Consider the following 25,049-nt stretch of genomic DNA (forward strand, 5'->3'; position numbering starts at 1 on the left):
GATGCTCTTTAGCCTCCATGTATTTGAGTTCTTTCCGACTTTCCTCTTACGATTGAGTTCTAGTTTCAAAGCATTGTGGTCTGAAAATAGGCAGGGAATGATCCCAATCTTTTGGTACCGGTTGAGACCTGATTTATGACCTAGGATGTGATCTGTTCTGGAGAATGTTCCATCTCCCCAGTTATTTTTGAGTGATTGTACCATTTTTCATTCCTAGTAGCAATGCCCAAGAGATGAAGTTTTTCCCCATCCTTACCAGCATTTAATATTGTCACTTTTTATTTTAGCTGCTTGCTGAGTATGATATCTCATTGTGCTTTTAATTTATATTACACTAATGATGGTAGTCCTGTTCTTTTCATGTGCTTATTTACCATCCATATATCCTCTAATGAAATATCTATCTACATTTCTTGCCCTTTTTTAATTGGGTTGGTTATTTTGTTTGTTTTTTTTACTGTTAGGTTTTGAGAGTTCTGTATTTTGATACAAGTCATATGTCAGATAGATAGTTTGCAAGTATATTCTCCCAGTCTTTCTTCTCTTACAGAGTTTCACAGAGCAGCTTTTTGTTTTGATGAAATCCAGTTAATTGATTTTTGCTTTTTTATGGATCATGCTTTTGCTGTCAAGTCTAAGAACTCTTGGCCAGGACAGACATCCTGTAGGTTTTCACTTATGTTTCATATATATTTTATAGTTTTATATTTTACATCTCAATCTGTGATCTACTTGAAATGATTTTTGTATACTGTAAGAGGCTTGTTAAGTCAAGGTTTATTTTTGATTCTGTTCCATCCATATAGGTGTTTACCTCTTTGCCCATACCACACTGTCTCGATCACTGTGGCTTTTTATAAGTCTTAACATCAGGCAGAGTGATTCTTTTCTCTATTCTTTTTCACAATTGTTTTAGCTCTTCTAGTTTCTTTGACTCTTCATATGAATTCTAGAATAAACTTGTCTCTGTCTACAAAAAAAAAAGTCTTGTTATAATTTTGATTGGAATTACATTATACCTATAGATCAGCTTAGGAGAATTGATGTCCTTATTATGTTGAGTCTTCCAGACCATGAGTACAGTATAGCTTTTATTTATTTATTTAGATCTTTGATTTCTTTCATCAGTATTTTGTGGTTTCCGGCATATTGGTTCCATGCCTGTTTTATTAGATTTATACTCACATATTTTTTTTTTGGAGCAAGTGTAAGTTGTATTTAGTTTTAATTTAGTTTCTATGTGATCATTGCTAGTATAGTTTTTGTATGTTGAACTTACATTCTGTGATTTCACTGAATTACTTACTAGTCCTGGGAATTACTTTTTGGATTGGTTTGGATTTTCTATGTAGAGAAGCATGTCATCTGTAAATAGGGACAGTTTTATTTCTTTTTAATTTGCATGCCCTTTATTTCTTTCTCTGCCTTAATGCACTAGCTAGGATTTCCAGTATTACATTAAGCAAGAGTGATGAGAGTGGACATCCTTGCCTTTTTTTGTGATCTTAAGTGGGGGGAGAACGTTAGCATTAAGTCTCACCAGTAAATAGGGTGTTAGCTGTAGGTTCTTTGTCAATGCTCTTTATTTAAAGAGGAAATTTCCTTCTGTTTCTCCTTTGCTGAGAGTACCTGATTGGGTGCTAGATATTTTCAAATGCTTTTCTTCATTAAATGATATGGTTATGTGATTTTTCCTTTTTACTGTTGATATGCTACATTACATTGATCGATTTTTTAAAATAATTGGACTAGTCTTGAATTCCTGGAACAAACCTGACTTGGATATGGTATACATACTTCTTCATCTATAATGCTGGATTCAGTTTGCTACCTAACAATAGAAAGTAGGATAAAAGAGAGTATCCGTTAGCATAGTGGTTTTCAAACCTGCTGGTCAGAGTCAAGTGGCAAACTTAAAAATACACATTTCCAAGCCTTGACCCCACACTGATTGAGTTTGGAGTGCTACCTAGGAATCTGCATTTTAAACAAGATGATGCTCATGGAGCCAAGTTAGTCCAGCCATCTGTTTGTAAATTGAAATAGCTTATGGAGATTATTGTTTAATATTCAAAACTGGAAATTTTGAGAAGGATACCAGGTTTTTCCTATGGTTGTTTATGTGACAAGGATGAACTTAGTGCATCTTACTATTTGAGGATAGAGAAATGAATTTGACAACAGTCCCTACCACCTGGAAGTACATACACTATTTAGTAGGTGAAATAAATATGCAAACACAATTGTAATATATTGTGATAAACACTGTGATAGAGATAAATGCTGTAGTTGATCTGAGAATGGACTACTTAATTGGACCATTTCGTTACCTGGAGGTTTTAAGGAAGTCTTTAAAAGTTAATATACTTGAACTGGGTTTTAAGGAATGGTAAAAGTGTTGGCCACACAAAAGAAATGGTATGTGCAAATACAGTTTATTTAAATAATGCAGATTTTCAGAGAGAGTTCAGTGATTCATCAGTTGCATACAACACCCAGTGCTCATTACTTCCACGTGCCTTCCTTAATGCCCATCACCCAGTTACCCCCACTCCCCTCCCCTCCAGCAACTCTGTTTCCTAGAATTAAGAATCTGTCATGGTTTGCCTCCCTCTCTGTTTTCATCTTACTTTATTTTTCCTTCCCTTCCTCTGTGTTCATCTGTTTTGTTTCTTAAATTCCACATATCAGTGAAATCATATGGTATTTGTCTTTCTCTTACTGACTTATTTCACTTAGCATAATACCCTCTAGTTCCATCCACGTTGTTATATGTTAATAAAATTAAAATAAGCAAGCAGAGAAATTAGGGGATGGTGGGACATAAGGCCAGGGAGTATCAGTTGCAGCTCAATGATAGAAGACTTTTTTCTATGCTAAGGAGTTTGGACATTAGAGTTAGTGGGCTTAACATCAAATATTTCAAGTAGGAGAACAACCTGATATTACTATTAGAGTAATATTTTAGGAGGAGAGCCGATAGCACTATGGAGTTAAAGACTGAACACACTGGGGGCAGGGAGGCCAAATGGAATCTTCCTGTAGCAAATAGAAGTGGTTGCAAGGGAAAGACAGTAGGGTGGAGACTAAGAGGTGGATTGGAGATATTTCAGAGGTTAAATGGGACTTGGTATTTGGATTTACTGTAGGAGATTTAGATCATAGCCTCTCTATTGGTGGGGGTCTTTTTACTCAGCTTAGGGAGTAAACAGGAAAACAGATTCAGACGATGTGGCTTCAATTAATTCTCATTTTTCTTCAGTCCACCAGTCCTAGCCATGCTGTGGTAGCCAATGTTCAGCATGTCTTGCATCTAATGAAGCAACACAGTAAAGCCCTGTGCAATGATCGAGTGGTCAACAATGTTCCTTTGACAAAGCAAGGTTCTTCACGAAGTGGTAAAAGTAAGAAGTTGTCAGTAACGCCTTCCTCCTCCAACAGCATTAATGAAGAGTTATCAGAAGTCTTACAGACTTTACAAGATGAATTTGGGCAAATGAGCTTGTGAGTTTTAGTTTTGGGGTTTTTTTTTTAATTATATTTAGTTCTAGGGGCACCTGGGTGGCTCAGTCAGTTAAGCGTCTGCCTTTGACTCAGGTCATCCCGGGGTCCTGGGATTGAGCCCCACGTTGGCCTCCGTGCTCAGCGGGGAATCTGCTTCTCCCTCTGCTCCTCCCCGCTGCTTGTATTCTCTGCCTCTCAAATAAATAACATCTTTTTTAAAAAAATTATAGTTCTAAAACTTCATTTTAACTTCTCAGTGACTTCATTAATTGTTAATTTGTTCAGCAAATACCTGAGCACAGTCCTTGCACCAACCACTGAGTAAGTTACTAGGACCTTAACAAATACAACTGTTCTGGGGGAAATCTCTCCCTTTTCTAATACTGTTAAATGTTTTCAAGACCAAGGTTTACATTTAAGTTTTATTTCCTTATTCAGGAGCTTGATATACATTGAGTTTAGTTAAATGATAAGTTTGGATGTATCTGAGGAACAAGATCCTTTCTTTCCAGGCTTTCCTTTTTACATGCATACTATTCTGGGGGAGGTAGGAATATAAATAATTAGGTCTTTGAAATTAAGAAGTCCTTTTGCGTTTGCCTCCAGTGCCTTTCTTGAACCTTTAAACCATCTTGTTGCTCTGTTTAAGAAATTGAGTCAGTTTTTATTGCACAGAGCAGTGGTCCCATGGTGAGTGGGTTGTGGTGGATCTAACCATGAAACCAGAAACTTAACCAAGCCCTGCTTTTATTTTTTGTATAGTGATCACCAGCAGCTTGCAAAACTTATCCAAGAATCCCCAACTGTTGAACTGAAAGACAACTTAGAGTGTGAACTGGAGGCGTTGGTGGGGAGGATGGAGGCCAAAGCCAACCAAATAACTAAAGTTCGAAAATACCAAGCCCAGGTAACTCCAGCTCAATTTCCCTTTTCCTGTTTCTAATGATTAAAAAACAAGAACAAGGCAGAACAAAAAACCCTTTTCCTTGATGACACTGAAGGGTATCACAGTTAGGGAGCTACAGGGAGCATTTCGTTACTGTAGACACTAATTCGGTGCCTTCATTATTAAGAATTGGTGTTCAATGGGCTAGGAAGGAAGACGTCATCTTGTAATCTGTGAGTAGATTTTATCATCGAAGATACGTCTTTCAAACACTGAATATATTTAATATTCTTATCTTTATATGAACAAACCTTAACTTCCGTGATGAATTTAAATGGTTCTAAATTTACCTAAGTCTTGTGAAAGCACTTGGAAATTCTTGATTTCCAAAGGAATAAGTCAGATATAAATATGTGAAAAAAATTTTCAGTTATATTTATGTTGCAGCCATTTAATACCTACTAAGTGCAGTGGGAAGGCACACTCCAGGGTTTTCGTCTGGAGAGAAACGTAATGATTCGTGGCTTAAGAGATTGCTGTGACTGCTGGGAGTGGGCTGGAGACCAGCTGGGCAGGGTGAAGCTCTTCTCTGTCAGAGGTCATCAGTGACTGCAGTGGGGGAGAAGCGACAGATTGGAGGTGTGTTTTAGAAGTAGAAAGATCAGGGGCGCCTGGGTGGCTCAGTTGGTTAAGCGACTGCCTTCGGCTCAGGTCATGATCCTGGAGTCCCGGGATCGAGTCCCGCATCAGGCTCCCTGCTCGGCTTCTCCCTCTGACCCTCCTCCCTCTCATGCTCTCTGTCTCTCATTCTCTCTCTCAAATAAATAAATAAAATCTTTTAAAAAAAAAAAAGAAGTAGAAAGATCAGGGCGACTTGCTGCTGAATATCATTTGGACGGAGAGTGTGGCCGTACCACTGATGGAAATGGAGAAGGACTAGGAGCAGAACAGGCTTACTAACATTTACTGATTGGTGGCTGTGTAATAGGCACGATGCTAAGTGCTTTTGAATATGTCCTCTTATTTAATTTTCATGGAACCCTTGTGAACTGGGTGCATTATCTTACTCTATAGATAGGGAAACTGGGCTAAGTTTTTGGGAGGTAGGCATATGCTAAAATGAAATTAGGTAACTTCTGTGCAAGGACATACTAGCCCCCTGGTAAATGCAGAGCTGGCATGCAAACGTGGGTCTTCTCGACTCCAGAACCTGAGCTTTTAAGTATTTTTTGTAAAGTTCACGTTTAAAAAAAGAGGAATAAATATAAGCAAATGATTGCTGTAGGAGTAATGGTCTAATTTGTTTCTTGTACATTAGACTTAACTTTATTCTCTCTAATGGAACACCAACTTGGCAGCAGCTTAAAGTACAAGTAAAGCTCTCTAAAAATAAATTCTCTGGTTTAAATTATTCTAAAATAGTAAAATAATTAAAAATCTTTTGTATTAATACATTACCATTACATCTCTTCATCCATCTAGAATATGTTTCGTTACCCCTCAGACTAGTTTCTAGACCCACTCTTCTCCTGTTCTTCACCTTTAGTATCTATCCTGTCCTTCACTTACCATGTCAGATTTTTTGTCTTTTCTGTGACATCTTCCCCTAAACCCTCTTGTTTCTCACTCTATTCTGCACTTTGGCAACACTGCCTTGCCTTCTGAAACAGCACCAGGATTGATGTGTTTACTCTTGTTCATTTGTCTGTATGTCACATTGTATTTTTACACACTGAGTGTTCAATGACTGGTACAATAGGTTTTTGGAAGGCTTTAAAACAATAAACCCAGAATATATTATTTGCATTTTAGTTTGTACGAGAGTTAAAAATACCAGTTGTCGGAAGAGAATGTTTTCATTGAATGCTCCTTTTGCCCTGGCTTGGTTATTTGTTGTAGCTGGAGAAACAGAAGGTAGAGAAGCCGAGGAGGGACTTGCGAACCACCAGAAAGACTCTTGATGAAGAAGGGAACAGCAGCAGTCGTTCTTCTGGAATCACAGGGACCACAAACAAGAAGGACATTGCCAAACCGAGACCTGGTGAAAAAAGCAGGAAAAATCTTCAGTTATTGAAGGACATGCAAACCATACAGAGTTCATTACAAAGCAATAGTTTATGTTGGGATTACTGACTGGTACCAGGTTATAAATTTTATTCAGATAATCTGTACCTCATCAATCAGATTTTGACAATTTACTCTCCAGGTCTCATACTCTTTTATGTTGGAATTAATGAATAGCCGGTGTTAAGGGGCCCAAGCTTCACTACACAGGCTTCTTGTGTTACGCATCATGACTGAATGTTAAACCATCTACATGGAAACCAGGGGAGTTTAAAGGCCAGGAAGCCACATGCTCTGCTTCTTTGAGATGAATTTGCTGTACTGAAATACTGCACTTTGTAAACAAATTACCAGTTGTTTACTTGTGGGTGTGATTTTTAATAGTTCCTTACATATCTAAGTAAAATTAGGTTTAAATTATCAAAATCAACAAAATCTTTAAATCTTCCCCTGGCACAAATCGCCCCTTTCTCCTTTCCAGCACAACCATTAAATATACTTTGTCTCGACTATTGATGGAGGTTTTCTATATTTAAAAGTATTTATACAGGGGCGCCTGGGTGGCTCAGATGGTTGGGCGTCTGCCTTCGGCTCAGGTCATGATCCCAGGGTCCTGGGATCGAGTCCCGCATCAGGCTCTCTGCTCCTTGGGAGCCTGCTTCTCCCTCTGCCTCTGTCTCTCATGAATAAATAAATAAAAATCTTTAAAAAAAAAAAAAGTATTTATACATATTTAAGAGGATTGTTTTGTTTTTCTTTTTGACATTTCAGACATTGATCAGTATTAAGTACACTTGTATTGGTGTTATCATTAAAAAATTTTTAAAGACTCAAACATTCATTTTAAGTCCATTCACTGCAAAAATTATAAAAGCATTTTTTAAAGTATAAATTATTAATGAAGTAAATGAGCTTTTAGAATGAGAGAAGAGGAAATGTTGTAAAGCATACACATTTGTCCTTTTTAAATAATACCTGTTTGTAATCATGCTGTTGAGTTCAAGGCATTATGGTTTTTAATCTTGAAACTTGCCCCTTGGACATGTTCTCGGTGTACAGTATGAGTGCATTAACTGTACACGTGCAACTGTCATTATGTTAATAATGTGAATCATAATTCTGCTTAGATCAAGACGTGAACTTTTTATAAATTTGCCACTGAAGTCAGTAAAGCAGCTTTTTTAAGGAAACACTGAAATTTTCCTTAACAGCCTGTTAATAAAGGCTTTATTTGTTATAATCTCTCCAAAAAATGCATTTCTAAATAGGACATTAACATATTTTGAGAAACAACAAGAATATATGGTATTACATAATTTGCCTATCTCATGCTTACACAGAAACTAAACCCAACAAGACTGAACGGTCTCATGGCATATGATAAGATACTCTAAAGAGTACTAATGAACACATTAACCACATGTTAAAGAGATTCCTTTTTATGCCTCTCCTGGGATCCAAATGGGCGTTCTGGGATTTTATCTGGGTATAATCAGCATGAAATGTGGTGCCTGTCTGGGCACTAAGCTTGTTAGGCCTCATAATTGAATTGATTTTTTTACAGAGTTCTTGATTTAGGTTCCTTCGATTTGGATCTGTTTGTGAATGTTCTAAAATTCTATGTAAACTTTTGCTTGCATGTGCAGTTTTGTATCTTCATTGAATTCACAGCACTGAGTCCACAGACCCAAGGAATCACTGCTCTAGTGACATGGAAAATATTTTCTTGTGTCTCAACCACCATCTCAACTATTAAACTTTTGTTATCGCTGTTTGAATTTCAGGTCATTAAACTGTGTGACACTCATTTTTCATTGTAGTGGCTCTCAGTCCTAATTAGCAGAAGTTTAATGGTGTTAAAAACCTACCCCATCCCACAGGTAGGAGTCAGACTCTCAACTCCAGCTTTTAATACCTTCAGGTGAGAGTTGAAAACAAGAAGATACCAATACCTCAGTCTCCTTGTCTGAGAGTTTACAGCGGAGGAGTATGCTGTTCTAAGAGTGCTATTGCAGTGCATTTCAAATACAAGTATCTTCTACGTGGAAGATGCCGATACGAATACCAGGCTAAGTAAGAAGGGTATGATCCAAGGTAGGTGGTAGACGTCTGAATTATTCTAACACTTGTGCGGTGAATGCAGTGGAGACCGCATGAGCACAGGGCTGTGAGGATGCAGAAGAGGAGGTTGACATCCTGGAGGAGGAAGTGATGCTAGACTCCGGAGAACTGGAATTAGTCATAAGGGAGAAGAGTTCCAGGTCAACAGGATAAAATAAAGGGAAGAGGCCAGATTCTGCAGTTGACGTGGGAGAGCTGCGAGCAGCTGAGTGGTACCGGTGCGTAGGAGTCGAGGTACGCACGTGAGACTAGAAGGGTGAGCCGACGAGTTACAGGGGGCTAAAGAGCTTTGACATAACCACACGGGTCTCAATTTTGTATCCCGGATCATAAAGGAAGAAGTGCACCTGCACAACCGCTAGTCATAGATACAAAGTTAGAAAACATCTGTCAACGCAAATATGAAGGTTGCATAAGCTGCTGACTTGGACGTAGTCCCACTGGTTAATTTTTCCTTTTCTTTTTTGTGCTTTTGGCATTATGTCCCAAAAAACATCAGGGAGCTTCCTCCTATGTTTCCTCTAGGAATTTTACAGCATCTTGTCTTATGTTTAAGTCTTTGGTAGATTTTGAGTTAAGTTTTGTGAGTGGTGTGAGGTAGGGGTCCAATTCCATTGTTCTCTGCATGTATTTCTCCAGTTTTCCCAGCACCACTTGTTGAAGAGACTATCCTCTCCCCATCAGGTGTTCTTGGCTCCCTTGTCGAGTATTAGTGAACCACATATGCCAGGATTTGATTCTGGCCTCTCTCCTGTTCTATTTCTGTGCCAGTACCATACTGTTCTTATTACTATGGCTTTACTAGTATACACTGACTCTCGAACAACATGAGTTTGAACTGTGTAGGACTGCTTACACGTGAATTTTTTACAGTATTGTAAATGTATGTTCCTTACGATCTTAACCTTTTTTTTTCTAGCTTACTTTAAGAATACACTATAGGGCGCCTGGGTGGCTCGGTCGTTAAGCGTCTGCCTTCGGCTCGGGTCATGGTCCCAGGGTCCTGGGATCGAGCCCCACATCGGGCTCCCTGCTCGGCGGGAAGCCTGCTTCTCCCTCTCCCACTCCCCCTGCTTGTGTTCCCTCTCTCGCTATCTCTCTGTCAAATAAATAAATAAAATCTTTAAAAATAAAGAATACACTATATATACAAAATATGGGGTTTTTTTTAAGATTCTATTTATTTATTACAGAAAGAGCACAAGCAGGGGAAGCGGTAGACAGAGGGAGAGGAAGAAGCAGGCTTCCCGATGAGCAGGGAGCCCGATGCGGGGCTCAATCCCAGGACCCCGGGATCATGACCTGAGCTGAAGGCAGATGCTTAACCGACTGAGCCACCCAGGCGCCCCAAAATGTTTTTTGACTCTGTTATTGGTAAGGCTTCTGGTCAACAGTAGGCTAAGTATTAAGGGAGTCAAAAGTTATACTAGGATTTTAAACTGCATGAAGGGTCTGCACCCCTAACTGCCATGTTGTTCGAGGATACCTCTGGTGCTGGTCTTTTTTCTTGAGATGGCTTTGGATATTTGGGGTCATTTGTGGTTCCACAAAAAATTTTGGATCGTTCTATTTCTGTGAAGAACGCCTTTGATATTTTGATGGGTATTGTGTTCTGTAATTTTTTGGCACGTAATTTGTTCATATTAGTTTCTTATTCTGTGGTATCAGTTGTAATCTCTCTAATTTTGAGTTTTCTTTTTCTTAATCTAGCTAAAAGTCTGTCAATTTTACCTTTTCAAAGAACCAGCTCTTAGTTCAGTTGACCATTTCTCTTGTTTCTCTGGTCTCATTTATTTCTGTTCTGGTCTTTATTATTTTCTTGTTCTGCTAACTTTAGGCTTAATCTGTTTTTTCTACTTTCTTGAGATATAAAGTTAGGTTGAGATCTAATTTCTTAACATCCGTGTTTATTACTATAAACTTACCTTCTTTCCCTTTTGATTTCTTTGACCTATGTGTTTTTGAGGAATATGTTGTTTAGGTTCCACATATTTATAGATTTTCTCATTTCTCCCTTGTTGATTTCTAGTTTCATACCATGGTGGTCAGAAATGATAGTATGATTTCAATCTAAATTTGCTGAGATTTGTTCGGTGTCCTATCATATGATCTGTTCTGGAGAATGTTCATGTGCACTTAAGAACAATGTGTATTCTGTTGTTTGATGAATTCTGTGTATGTCTAATAAGTTCATTTGCTCTAAAGTATGATTGCATTCCACTGTTCACCTTGTTGATTTTCTTAACCCAGAGCCTTAGATCACTAGGCGACTCTTCCGCACATCTTCCTTGTTGACTTTCTGTCTGGATGATCTTCCCACTGGTGATAGTGGGGTATTGAAGTCCCCTACTCTTATGTTATTGTCTATTTCTCCCTTAAGATCTGTTAGTATTTGCTTAATGTATTTTGGTGCTCAGTTGTTAGCATATATATTTACAATTGTTAAACTTCCGTGGTATATGGACCTCTTTATCATCATATGACCTTTGCCAGTTTTATGATTTTTGGCTTGAAGTCTATTTTGTGTAAGTAGGCAATGCCTGTCTTGTTTTGGTTTCTACTTGTTTTGAATGTCATTTTCCATCCTTTCACCTTGAGCCTATGTATGTCTTTAGAGCTGAAATGAGTATTCTATAGAGAGCATATAGATGGGCCCTGTTTTGTTTTTGTTTTTGTTTTTTACCTATCCAGCCACTCTGTGCCTTTTGGTAAACTCAATCCATTTTACATGGAGGGTGATTATTGATATGTGAGGAATTACTACGGCCATTTTATCTTTTGCCTTCTAGTTTATCTCTCCGTTGTTTCTTTTTCCTTCTGTTCCTGTTTACTTTTGTAAGCTGGTGTTTGTCCTTGGTGATTTGCTCAGTCTCCTTTTTTTGTTTTGGGTCTTTGCTCTAAATTTTTGCTTTATGGTTACCAGAAGTTTTACTAAATAAAACATCTCATTGGGGGGGTGGGGGGGGAGAGTCATTTTATGCTGATAAAAGTTTATCTTCATTTAATTTCATCCTTTTATACTTTATTAGATGTCACAAATGATCTCATTATGCTGTGAATTGTTACCAGATTTTAATAGCTATCATTTTTAATGCTCTTTAACCTTTATGCTGCAGTTATTTTTTATTCTAAAATAGTTTTCTGTTGATCACCTTAATAAGAAGGTTGTGTATTGAGATCTTTTCAGCTGGAAGATCTACTTCTGATGTTTCTTGTAAGGCAGTGTTAGTGGTGGTGAACTCTCACATTTTATTGGTTTGGGAAATCCTTTGTTTCTCTTTCATATCAAGGGTAACTTTGCCACTTAAGAGTATTTTTGCCTGGCAATTTTTATCTTTTCGATTGTTTGAATAGGTCATTCCATTCTCTCCTAGCCTGTAGAATTTGTGCTGAGAAATCTGATAGCCTAATGGGGGTTGGGGGGGGGAGAGGTTCCCTTGTAGATTTTTTCCCCTGGCTTTATCATTGACTTTTGACAGTTTCATTACAATGTGTCTTGGAGAAAGTCTATTAAGCTTTGTATTCTTGTATATCCAGTTCCTTCCCCCGGTTTAGGAAGTTTTCAACCGTTATTTCTATAAACTCTCTGCCTCCTCTTCTCTTTCTGGTATAACCATTAATCTTATGTTAGCTTTTCTAATGGAGTCTGGTAATTGTTATAGGTTGTGTCCACCTTTTAAATATCTTAGTTCTCTCGCCTCTTCCTCCTGAATCATTTCTAAACCCTTATCTTCCAGCTTGCTTATTCTCTCTTCCATCTGATCTCCATTTCCAGTGCTCTCTAATACATTCTTCATTTCAATGAGTTTGTCAGCTTCAGATTTTCATTTTGGTTCTTTTTTAGAATTTCAATCTCTTTGGGAAAGTACTTCTTAATGTTCATTAATTTTATTCCTAAGTTCATTGAATTGCCTTTCTGGATTTCCTTGTAGCTTGTTGAATTTTGTCCTGTTTTGAATTCTTTATCAGTTAAATTGTAGTATTCCATGTCTTTGGGTACCATTGCTGGAGAATTGTCATTGCCTTTTTGTGATCCTGTGTTACCATGATTTTTCATAGTGTTCAATGAAATGCGCCTGTGCTGCCACATTTAAAGGAGCAACACCTTTCTTATTTACCGAAGGCTTTGATTTTAATAATTCATCAGGTTGGCAGTTAGAAGCCTTTCTTTTGTTTTCCAGAAGGTGGTGCTATAGCACTAGCTTTTGGGTCTTCTTACTGGAAGAGACTCCCTGCTAAAGTTTGACGTGTGCTTAAAGAAGATGGCATTAAAAAAACACACGGGGGGGGGGGGGCGCCTGTGTGGCTCAGTGGGTTGGGCGTCTCCTGGTCTCAGCTCAGGTGATGATCTCAGGGTCTTGAGATCCAGCCCCACCTCTGCTCCATGGTGGGTGCACAGTGCAGTCAGCCTGAGACTCCCTCTCCCTCTGCCCCTCACCCCATGCATGCATGCCCATCTCCTCTCTCAAATAAAATCTTTGGTTTGGTTTTGTTTTTTAAAGACTAGAAGCAGGGTGGGGGGAGGATGTGTGCTTGGCACTTGGGGCTTTAGGTGTGCCCAGGGTCTGGTAGGGCAGTTCCAGACTGGGGGATTCCCAAAGGCCCGTGGATGGACCTCTTGCTGGAATCCCAGGGCATATGGCAGGAAACATGTCCCTTCAGCTCTCTTTGGCGGTTTTTTTCTTCCCCTCTACCCAGTCATGGAGGTCTCTCCTCAGAAATCTAGGTGTTCCTGAAAGGCAACAGAACCCTCTAGCTGCAGCCAATGCAGCTGAGCACTTTCAGTTACCCCCTTCTCTCTCTACCACCTCCGCTAGAGAGGTCACCACCACATAACTCCCTTGGCTCCATAGCTTCCTTTGACTTCAAGTGCACAGATGGATGTCCCCATGTGATGTGCAGAGGCGCTTATATTCAGTTATGGATGTCCAATGGGTTGTTAAATCGAAGGGGAGGAAAGAGGAATGTCTCATGCCATCATGATCCTGACTTTACCACCAGGGGATTATCTTAAATGCACTCACTCCACTTTGGAGACTCCTGTGGAAGGTGAAAAGGAAACCCGTGGAAAGTCTTAAAATGGTTAAGTGATAGATTTGCATTTAGATTGCTCTGGCCTTTGAATGGAATTTAAAGCGGATGTGAGGGTATTGAGGCTGGAAGTTTGAAATTCTGGATCTCTTCAGTTATCCATATTCTTTTATGTGATATCAGACCAAGGTGATCAAGGCTTAAATAAGGAAAATGGTAGAATGGACAGAAAAGAATGGACATGTAAAATATGTGGAATAGAAAACTTAGCTTCAGTTGATAGGCTGGCCACTTAAATACCGTTACTACTTTACTTAAAATGAGTATCATACAAAGACCAAATCATCTTGGTACTAATTTTGCTAATACTGGAGGTACTAAGAGAAATTACAGTTCCTCACCACGAGACCCAAGACCAGGGCTGAGGTCCAGACTATGGTGAATTAACAAGTGAAAGAATACTGCATTTTTGAGTACTGTTTGATTTGAGTATTAGAAGCAAAACGGGTTGAAATTGAACATTTCAATTTGGAGCAGGTGCTAAGCCACCCCTTTCTTCAAAAACTTTCCAAATAACATTTTTGCAAAAGACATTTCAGGCAAACAACTTAGGATAAGGACAACGTTTTAAAAGTCAGTTGAAATTTCCTTTTAATTAAAGACCCAAGGGACAAGAAGCTCCTTTGTTACAGTACATAACATATGGCTCTTAAGATATCAGGGAGTCAAATGTTTCTACCAGGGCTGAACTGTTACCGGCAGGTGAACACTGAAGCAGTATTTCCTTTACTGGCATTGAGACTAATACATTTGTACGTGCAGTAAGTTCTTTGGTAGACTTAATCTTTCAGTGGAATTACACAATTTGCCAAGTAGTAAAATATTTTATGTAAAATTTGAGCATCGTATTTCTCACCCATAAGCTATTTGTACAGCCTTCAGGAAACAAGTCAATCCTAGTGAACTTTTAAAATATTGCCTCAAAACTTAACCAGTTAACTTCTGTGTTCAGACACACACAAAAAACATTATTGCATAAATGCAATAAAGTAAGGTAATAATGAATTTGTAAAATACGTTTCATTATGTTTCTGGTAACTGGGCAAACGGAAACTAATCTGAAGGGTGTAGAATTCTTCGAAACCCTGGACGGCTACCACTTCTTCCTCCTCAGTCCCGCCCCCACCCCCAAGCCCATCTCTAAGGCGTCTGTCTGGAACAGCTAGCTACTACATCTTCAATACATACGCCAGTAACGACAGCAGAAATTTCCAACTACTACTACGCCATAATAGCCTCAAGACTTTGCCATATCAGATATGAAGAGAGTGGGTGCAGAAGGGTGATCAAAGTAAATTACTACAGAAAAGAAAAACCCACGACGGGGGAAGGGAGTGTCTACGGATTTCTGAGCTTTCGGGCCATCGAGGCTCAGTATCTGTATAATGCCACGGAATTGCAGGGTCGGTGTGCTGAGATAAATGGGATGCTCCTTCCCTTTGTGCCACGAGTTCTCTTCCAGCAAGAGGTATGTTTCTGAAGTGGTCTGTATTTTGATTTTAAAATCAGAAACTTGTTCCCACTGTGGATCTGGTATTGAAGCATCTTAATATTCTTTGGGTGACTTAGAAGATTAGTGGCATAATCGTGTAATTACATACAGGGTTATTTCACACACGCCACCTGCACTGCCACAGTTCTAAACCCATCCTGGAGGGATTTAAAATAAATACAGCAACTGCACTTCTCCCGGGGGTACGTTCTAACTTCAGAAGACTGAAGTTAGACTCCTAAAGCTGCCACTGTAATCCAGAGTTCATGGCAATGCCGGTCCCCCTTGAACAGTCCCTTCATACAACAGTTTGGACAGGAGTGACACACTGTGCAGGAGAACTGGCTCTCTCGGAGGATGAGGTTGATCGGTTGGAAATCTCTCTCTGGAGTTCCTCTACTTTTTTCTGAAGCTCTGCTCGTTTAGCAAGAAGTTCTTTATATCTGTTGTGAATGGGCTCCTACAAGAGCAAAACACCATAATGTCATTCAACGAGGCAATCCTAAACAAACCCATAGTCAAATTGTTCTGGTACGTGGTCCTTTCCCTAAGTGCTGCAACGTGCATTTTCTCTGCTCTGGGGACCAGGCCGACCTTTCCAGCGCATCGGTGAGAATTAACTGGACTCTCTTGACAACACTGCTCTTTGAGTGGCTTTCCCAGTGCCCCCAAGTATTTTCTGCGGCTGGTACTTAAATACAACAAACAACTAAGTAACAAGACAATCTAAAAGCCAAAACTCAAAAGATTTCCTATCACTTGGTTGCAGATTTTTAGTCTTTTAAGCAGTTCTAAGTAGTATATATTCCATAACATGTTTCAAAATGGACCAGAATCTGTCAGGCTTTTAATTTTCTTAAAGCTATTTCTTCAAACCTATTAAAATGACCTGCAGAAGTCATCCAGTCCACCACACTCATTTTCCTGAGGAGGGACAAAAAGACAGTGATTCAACCAAGACCATACAAGCAAAAGCAGGGCAAGAATCAAGTATATTGCTGACCCCCATGTAGTGCTTTTTCTACTATACAATTATAACTATTAAGAGGAAAAAAAGAAAGTTTTAAATATATCTAATTTTACTAGTTGCTTTAAAGGTGACGAACCTAACCGATGAAAACTCCCACTGTCTACTGGAGAGCATGCGTACCTGTGGTTTCATCCGGGGATTCCACCTGACGTAATATCCCACCCAGAGCTCTAGGTGGCGCATGCTGGCTACTGGATAAAGGACGTGATTGGAGTAGCTCCCATAGAGAGGATTAGTGAAGTCTTCCAGCTGGCTATTTATGTAAGACCACAGTGACACAGTCCTTTTAGGAAGATTCTGTAAAGAAAGTAACATAGGTATTTTTGATTATTAAAATCTCTTTAGAGGGAGAGGACATGGACACTTCAGTAACAGCCCCACTTTCATTCAAACCAGAGAATACTAGAAAACACTGCAGTTCATTCAAAAGTTAAACAAGTTCCCACACCAACAATTCCACTCAGGTCTATATACCAAGAGAATAGAAACACATGCACACAAAAACCTGTACACAGACGTTCAAATCAGCATCCTCATAAGAGCAAAAGGAAGAAACAACCCAAAAGTCCATCAACTGATAAAATGGATAAAACTGGTATATTTATATAACGGAATAATACTTCACCATGAAAAGGAATAAAGTACTGATGCATACTACAGATTGAACCTTGGAAACATGCTAAGTGAAAGAAGCCAGACACAAAGGCCTCATCTTGAATGATTCCATTTATAGGATGTATCCAGAAGGGGCAAATCCAGAGAGTAGTGATGGCCAAGGGACCAGGAGAGGAGACTAGGGAGAAACTGCACAAACAGGGACACGGTTACCTCTCAATGTTCCGAAGCTAATAGTGGCAATAGTTGTACGACTCTATATAAACTGAAAACTACTAAACTATACACTTTTAATTTTATGGACTGCAAATTACAGCTCAGCAAAAAAGATTCTTTTCTTAAAATCAAGATATAGTTAAATCCTATTCAAGCCTCTCAGAAGATGAGAAAAAAGTATCTTTGGAACTTAGGTATTTTTACTTATCTAACATTCGGTAAGTTTTTTTTGTGTTTTTTTTTTAAAGATTTTATTTATTTATTTGAGAGTGAGAGAGAGCATGAGCAGGGTGAAGGGCAGAGGGAGAAGCAGGCTTCCCACTGAGTGGGGAGCCCAATGCAGGGCTCAATCCCAGGACTCCAGGATCATGACCCGAGCCGAAGACAGACACTTTAATCAACTGAGCCACCCAGGCGCCCCAACATTCGGTAAGTTCTTAAGCGCCTCCTCTGCATGGGAATACTGACTGCAGGCTGGCCACTGAAGATACGGTGTATTCAAAATTTCCTGGGGTGCCTGGGTGGCTCAGTTGGTTAAGCGTCTGCCTTCGGCTCAGGTCATGATCTCGGGATCCTGGGATCAAGTCCCATGTGGTCGGGCTCCCTGCTTGGCGGGGAGCCTGCTTCACCCTCTTCCTCTGCTGCTCCCCACCTCTCCTGTGCTCGCTCTCTCAAATAAATAAATAAAATCTTAAAAATAAAATTTTAATACCTGCCTTCAAGGAACTTACAGTCTGCTACATGGTAATTACTGTAGTGTTTTGTAGTTTGTTTTATTTAGCCACACAATAGTAAGTACTATTTTTCCCAATTTACCAAAGCAGAAACGAACTTGCCCAAGGTTATACCAGAAGGGACAGATCTAAGATTTCAACCCAGGCAGCCTGGCTCCAGAGCAAGCACTCCCAGCATGAATAAAACTAGTCTGTAACCATATTTTTAGAATGAAAATTGATGCAGAGGGAGACACCAAATCAAGAGGATTTGGAATTTCATACATAGGATAGATAATGTATTTTGAGGTCAGAAGTAAAACTTGAAACGTCATCCTTACAGGGTTTCTTCTAAGTAATACCAACCACTTACCAGTGATGTCTCTGGTGAAGCAGGGAAATGGTAACTTTCTACATAGTATCTCTTCAGTGTTTGGATGTTTTACAGTATTATTTTATAATTTAAAAAAATTAAAATGGCTCATATGTATGCACAATGTATTTGGGGATCTCTTCATTCGTATGTATATTTTTTGCTAATGAGATTTTTCTGCACCTGCTTTGAAGGATTTCCATCCTGCAAGGACTGGAGCTCCTAAGATTACACAGACTTCAGTTCTCTTTAGCAGACACTACTATTCACCTGTAAACGCACCTGGTACCTTCAGCCTCGCACCAGAGGTACTTAAAAACAAATCAGGCTCAGATATATGGAGAGAAGTCATCATATTACAGTATGTGAGAATAAAACATGACCAAAGAAATCATCCAAGAGGACTATTAAGTTGAAATCTATCAGAGAATGCACCCTCCTAGGGAACATCACACATATTGGGAGTAGAGCAGGGAGGGTCATGGCTCATATTTTACCTCTTTTCCTCTCTGATGTTCACTGTTACAGAGGAATGTTCCAAATAAACAGCTATATAGATGGTCCAAAATGGTAATGAGAAAATATTCATTGAATTCAAAAGCTGTAGGAAACTGCAAATTGAATACCACAAACATAAAATTATTAGGACATTTTTTCAAGCATATTCATCCCCATATATGGGCAGATTCTTTGTAATACTTCTTAAAATTAGGTTAAACAATATTCAAAAACTATGTATTTCTAAGCCATTTATGGCCTTATCTGTTTTGTTTTCTGTTCAAAAATCACTCTACCACTTTTCTGAGATTTCTCCCCAAGAGAAATCCTTTTCTCGTGCAGCAAGAGTTTGAATGGTGTGATCCTGGTGTGTTCCTGTATCTCCTATATCTGTTAATCCTAAACGTGGAGAGGGACGAATTTTGACTTTGGCAAATCTGGCAACCCTTAGCCTTTCTTTGCCAAAAATGACCATAAACAACGTAATAAGATTTTCTTTAAATTTTCAGCAACATAGTTTTGGTTTTAGGAATTACACAAAAAATATCACTGTCTCCAGAAAATGTCAGCAATGCACAAAAATAAAGATCCAAGGCAGACGTGCAGATCACTTAAAAGCCAGCCTAGTCAAACCTGAGTATCCTGTAATCCGGTACTTTGGCAGCCTCTTACTAACAAAAAGAAAATGCACTTTCTCTTTAACCTAGGACAAGAGCTTGACTAGATATCTTAATATTACATAAACAACCAACTTGGGGGGGGGAGGGGAGGGGACTTATCAAGGATGGATGACAGACGCCAGGAGGGAAAGAGTTCGTATAATCCATCCTTATCCATCTAATACTTCAAAATTTTCAAGTAGTCTCCTTGAAACTTGTACCAATTCTAGGACTGTGAAAAAGAAATTCTGTGAATATTTGGACTGCAGATTTGGGGACTAAACATTGGTTCCAAGTTTTTCATAGAATGACCCCTACCTAGTAGTGCAAGAAAACAGCCTGAAGCGCATGCACAAGGGATAGGGATGAAACCACCTTTGCCTCGACATTTCCTAAATTTAGAAGCAGGGTAATACGGCAAATTTCTCGAACAATGAAGGCTAACTAGCCTGCCTTGAATGATAATTTCTGTGGCTGCAAAGCTGAACCAGGTGACCGGAGCACATACCAACAAAAAGCCAATTACCTGTAAGAAACTTGGTCAAATCCCATTCATTCATTACAGAATAAATCCCATCCCCTGTATTGTTAGACACCCTGAACAGCCTTATTAGCCAACTGTGAATGCGCCGACATAGAAAAACAGCCATCCAAAGGAGCTAAGCCTGTCATCAGTTTCTCATCTTTTTGGACAAAGCACATATGTGCTCAGTCATGAGAAGACGAGAGCTGCAACAGCGGCAGGTCCCCACCACATAATGGGGGTAGCAGAGCGGAACCGCTGGGAGCACAGGAGGAGTATGTCCTCCTCCTAACGGGTTTACAATCTGAAGGGCCCTTCTCCAGCTGCTTCCTGACCCAGGAGTGAGGGGCTGTGGCCGAGGGTGCGGGGACAGGTAGAATCTGGCTAATCACCACATAACTGGTGTCATTTTGACAAATGTGCTTACTTAAGTCTCTGCACCAAAGTTCAATTATTTGTAAAACTGGTGATTGCCAATAAGCATGTCTACCATGTTCTATGTTCCAGAATATCATACAGAAAAACAGAACTAGATATCTAAAATAAAGACTCATCACTGTATGATGTATTTTCAGTTCTATCAGAGAAACGTAAGAGTAAACTGATTTTCTATGCAGTAACTTAAGCTCAAAATTCAAGTGAAGCTGCTTTTAGATCTGTAGCATGCGATAAGTGAACACAATTACCGAGGAAGATACTTAGAGTGTACTCTTCTATGCAAACAATTGGCAAATGTGATTTTATTACTAACAAACCAGAACTAATATATTCACACATGTCGCCCCTTCAAGGTAATCGCCCTGGGGAAGCAGTACACCCAGCTATCAATGGTGCCATGGTTTCAAACAGCTTTTAGAGCCTTTTTAGAGGGCATATTTCCTTTTTGCCAAGAGTCAAATGTTATTTTAAAATCAAATATGGTAATGATCAATAGTGGGCCTTCTTGTTTTTGGTCAAACACCCAAAAAAGGATTGGCAAGGATCTGTAGAGCTGCTATACTAACTCAAGAGCAATCCCAAAGGAAAAATTCAAACCTAGTCCAAGAAGTAGTAAACACCATTAACTATGCGGTTAGTATCTCCCCTCCTCCCAACACACCAAGGGCCTTTTATACAACAGAACTGGAACTGTCATACACATTTGCAGTATATACATTAAAATACCAGCCTCATCATACCATAGTCGTATCTACTACAACACTTCATTTAACCCAGCAGCTTTCAAAATGACCCACCCAAACTGATACATGCTTCCAGGGGAGATGCTTAAAAAAGTAAAAGTCATTGGTGTATTTCCCCTGAAGATCACCATTCGTTTTCTTTTAATGAAATAACAGGATTTTATTGAAGCTAAAGTATAATCCTCAAGCAAAGCAGAGCCAGCAACCGCCCTATTTTATATTCATGTGGCAGGCTCACGAGAAACAAACCAGACTCCCAGTTGTCTGGGGTCTAATAAACCCTTGGCTAAATAATTAGCTGACATAGCAGTGAGCTGTAGCCAAGGTCTGAGATGATTTCTCTTGAGTTAAATATTTTTAAGACACCAACGCTTTGCCTCACTAGTGAAGTGATCCCATAATAAACCAGGTGTTTTTCAATCTCCTCTGATATCTTTCCAAAAGACAAAATCCATTACCATTAATATTTCAAATCAGTTTGCTAGAAAGTTAATAGAAGGTCTAAAAAACAATCTCTCCATACCTAAGAACAAAAAGAACTGAATCTATTACATACCTACCTACCCATAATTCCCACATAAACATATTTTTCCATTAAAATTACTTAAAATAGGATTTTATTTTGCTTGAGTGACCTAGCCTATTTCTTCATTTCTTTACCTCTACCTTTCTTAGCAATGTATAGATGAGCTTCCGGGTAAATATATTGCGATTATTTAACTACTTGTCCAAAACGAAGGAGGAAACCTCTTGGGTTATTATTAATGCTACTGGTTGAAATTTGAAGTGTTTAATACGATCTCCAAATAATATCCTTTAACTTAGTTCATAATGTAACAACAAGTAATAGTTCTATTACCGAGAAATCTTCCAAGAATTTCCATTTTACATGAAACGCAGGATAGTTAATCACTGACCAAACCTCCCAATTCTGGATGGCTTAAAAGAAAGATGCAAGAATGACTATCCCAGAGAAGTTACCTGTCTTGTCATTTGCCAGACACAGTCAATAAACTGAAGAAAAACAGGCGATCTGTCTGCATCTGCGTGGTTCTTATCTCCATGGCCAAGTCTCTGAAGCAGAAAGAGTCAAATATGAGTTTTGTGGAATTTTTTTTTTTCATGGAAATAACTTTATTTTCCAATAAAAGTAGTATCTTATAATATTTTTTAAAGTTCAAAAGTCTTTTTAAGAGAGCACAGCAAGGGGGAGCCTGGGTGGCTCAGTCACTTAAGGGTCTGCCTTCGGCTCAGGTCATGATCCCAGGGTCCTGGAATCGAGTCCCACATTGGGCTCCCTGCTCTCTGGGGGGCCTGCTTCTCCCTCTGCCCCTCTCTCTCACCGGCTTGTCCTCTCTCTCAAAAATAAATAAAATCTTAAAAAAATAAATTTAAAAAAGTAAAAGCACAGCAAGGAAAACAGAAATCACTCACAGTCTTACCAAGCAAAAGTCTCTATTACCATTTTGATGTACAAACTGCCAGATTTTTTTCTGACACGAGATGCTTGTAATAGGAAATCACAACTTTGTTTATTAAGTGGAACCCAGATCTTAAAAGGTTAATAATGGAAGACAGGAGCAGTCAGACCCCAGAACCCAGATATCTTTGTCCCAGAGATTTAATATTCCCTAAATATTGACAGTTACTTGGGGACCTGGGTGGCTCAGTTGGCTGAGCATCTGCCTTCAGCTCAGGTCATGATCCCGGGATCCCGGGATCGAGTCCCGCATCGGGCTCCCTGCTCGGCAGGGTGTCTGCTTCTCTCTCTGCCTCTCCCCCTGCTCATGCTCGCTCTCTCTCTCTCAAATAAATAAAATCTTTAAAAATAAATAATTAATTAATTAAAAATATATATATTAACAGTTACTTATCCAACAGCCTCAGGAAGCACCCATCTCCTTTAACAACCTGGCCAGTGAGTGCAGGAGACCTGTTGTTATCTTAGCTCAGCTGCCTTTATCAAGAAGAATCACATCAGCACAAACTCCTGAAAACCTTTAAGGAATGCTTGACATCTGCCTTCCAAGCATGGATTCACCTACTTTCTCAGTTTTTTCTCTTCTAAGGACCTTTGCCCCAGATGACTGAAACAGACCCTCCACACTCCAACAAAACAGTGATTCTAAGAGTCTGGTTCATAAATTTCCAGGGTCGGGGCGGGGGGGTCTGTGACATCAAAACCATTTTCAGAATACTACTAAGACATTATTTGCCTTTTTCAATGCACTGACATTTACACTGATGGTGCGAAAGTGATGAAGGAGAAAACTCTGGGTTCCTTAGGAGAAACCAAGCAAGGCACTGGAATCAAGCTGGTCGAGTCGTGTCATATCCTGCCTTGCCACACACTCGCAGTTAAATGAAGGGGGGGGGGAGCCAGTTTCTTTGATGAAGCAGTAAATATTAATCCTGTTAAGTCTCTCCCCTTAAGGACAGCCTGTGTAACAAAATGGGAAATACACATAATATTCTTCTGCTGCAAATGTAAGTTGATGGTACAAAACACCACCTTTTCATGGAACATCATTTTGACTTGAAAGAACAACTGACATATGAACTATGGTTATTAAGACTTGAAAGTCCTGAAGACCTTTTTTTTTTAATGTACAAAGTGAATGTGTCATCTCAAGGAACACTATGATAAAATTCAAGCTTTGAGTGCACATTAGATCTTTGGAAAACTACCTGCCACTATAAGCTTGATAATAGACTTTTCTGATAAAATCATTGGTGATACTCACAAATGAGGTATTATGATAGTATATAAGGAAATGCATTAACATTGGAAGAGCTGTATAAGTCAGTAAGGCAGTATTTTCCAAAATAACCAATCCCTGATGTTACAGAATCATGCATGGGTACAAGTTCTATTCAAAGCGCAAGACAGACCAATGGAATTTAATGGAACAAACAACGAAAAACTCATTGATCTAGTTTTGGATTCCACATTACAAGTAACCTCGAAGAAATTAGCATTTGTTAAATTTTGGCACAGTATGAAGACTATCCACAACTCCCTGAAAAAGCTTTTAAGACACTCTGATTTTCAACCTGCATATCTGTGTGTGGTCAGATTTTCCTCATTTACTTTAAGCAACAGCACACATTGCAATAAACTGAATGTGGAAGTAGTTGTGAAATTCGGCTGTCTTCTAATAAACCAGACATGAAAGGAATTTGCAAAAAATGTAAAACAATGCCACTCTTCACATTAAATTTCTGTTGTTGTTGTTTTGGAAAATACAGTTAGTTTTCTTTAAAATTTTATTTAGGTTAATATATAGTAGTACTATGTCCTGAATGTTTGTGTCCCCCGCCTCCCCCAAAAAAAATTCATGTTGAAATCCTAATGCCAGATGTAATGGCAGGAGTCATCGTCTGGGAGCTGCTAGTCATGAGGGCAGAAGCCCAATAAAGGGGTTAGTGTTATCAAAAGACCCCACGGAGCTCTCTCCTTCTCATCACCATGTAAGGACACAGAGAGGTTGAAAATCTACAAACCACAATCTAGGGTCTTCCACGGAACCTGACCATGCTGACACCGTGACCTTGGATTTCCAGCCTTCAAAACTGTGAGAAATAAATTTTTTTTTAAAGATTTTATTTATTTATTTGACAGAGAGAGACAGCGAGCGAGGGAACACAAGCAGGGGGAGTGGGAGAGGGAGAAGGAGGCTTCCCGCTGAGCAGGGAGTCCGATGCGGGGCTCGATCCCAGGACCTTGGGATCATGACCTGAGCCGAAGGCAGACACTTAATGACTGAGCCACCCAGGTGCCCCGAGAAATAAATTTCTGTTGAAATTTTACAAGCCACCCAGTGTGTGGTATTATGTTAGAGCAACCCAAACAGACTAAGAAAGGTTTATTATTTAATTAATATTTAAAAATTTTTTAAAATTTAATTTCTAATATGGTAAATATTGGTAGATACAAACCACATAAACAAAGTTCTTTGGGGTCATCAAGAATTGTTAAGAATGGAAAGAGATCCTGACATCATGACTCATTACCCTATATTAACCAGGTGAATGTACCCTCTTGACCAGTTGTCTTTTAATTGTCAAATTCTCCTTTCAGAT

General features: G+C 39.2%; 2 protein-coding genes and 1 long non-coding RNA gene across 3 annotated transcripts in view; 1 reads left to right on the forward strand and 2 right to left on the reverse strand.

Moving 5' to 3' along the window:
- The first annotated feature begins 221 nt into the window (after positions 1 to 221).
- On the forward strand, positions 222 to 8,259 carry CEP57 (centrosomal protein 57). The gene is made up of 3 exons (XM_081799052.1): positions 222 to 3,504; positions 4,267 to 4,411; positions 6,290 to 8,259. The coding sequence occupies exons 1-3, from the start codon at positions 3,230 to 3,232 to the stop codon at positions 6,521 to 6,523; spliced, it is 654 nt and encodes a 217-aa protein (XP_081655178.1). The 5' UTR covers positions 222 to 3,229; the 3' UTR covers positions 6,524 to 8,259.
- LOC145716270 (uncharacterized) lies at positions 1,159 to 6,294 on the reverse strand. The gene is made up of 2 exons (XR_014138841.1): positions 5,265 to 6,294; positions 1,159 to 5,061 (listed from the first exon to the last, which is right to left on the reverse strand). It is a non-coding gene; the product is annotated as an uncharacterized LOC145716270 (long non-coding RNA).
- Positions 8,260 to 14,231: 5,972 nt separating the features above from the next.
- The window catches only part of MTMR2 (myotubularin related protein 2), a 111,529-nt gene continuing 100,711 nt past the window's right edge, over positions 14,232 to 25,049 (reverse strand). Inside the window, exons 10-13 of the mRNA XM_081799053.1 lie at positions 21,948 to 22,040; positions 18,603 to 18,716; positions 16,309 to 16,485; positions 14,232 to 15,618 (exon numbers count right to left, since the gene is read on the reverse strand). Coding sequence (XP_081655179.1) covers positions 15,457 to 15,618; positions 16,309 to 16,485; positions 18,603 to 18,716; positions 21,948 to 22,040 — 546 coding nt within the window. The 3' untranslated portion in view covers positions 14,232 to 15,456. The remainder of the gene's footprint in view (positions 15,619 to 16,308; positions 16,486 to 18,602; positions 18,717 to 21,947; positions 22,041 to 25,049) is intronic.

The sequence above is a fragment of the Leptonychotes weddellii genome, chromosome 11 (genome assembly GCF_054177405.1).
Source record: "Leptonychotes weddellii isolate Sample4059 chromosome 11, ASM5417740v2, whole genome shotgun sequence".
Classification (NCBI taxonomy): Eukaryota; Metazoa; Chordata; class Mammalia; order Carnivora; family Phocidae; genus Leptonychotes; species Leptonychotes weddellii.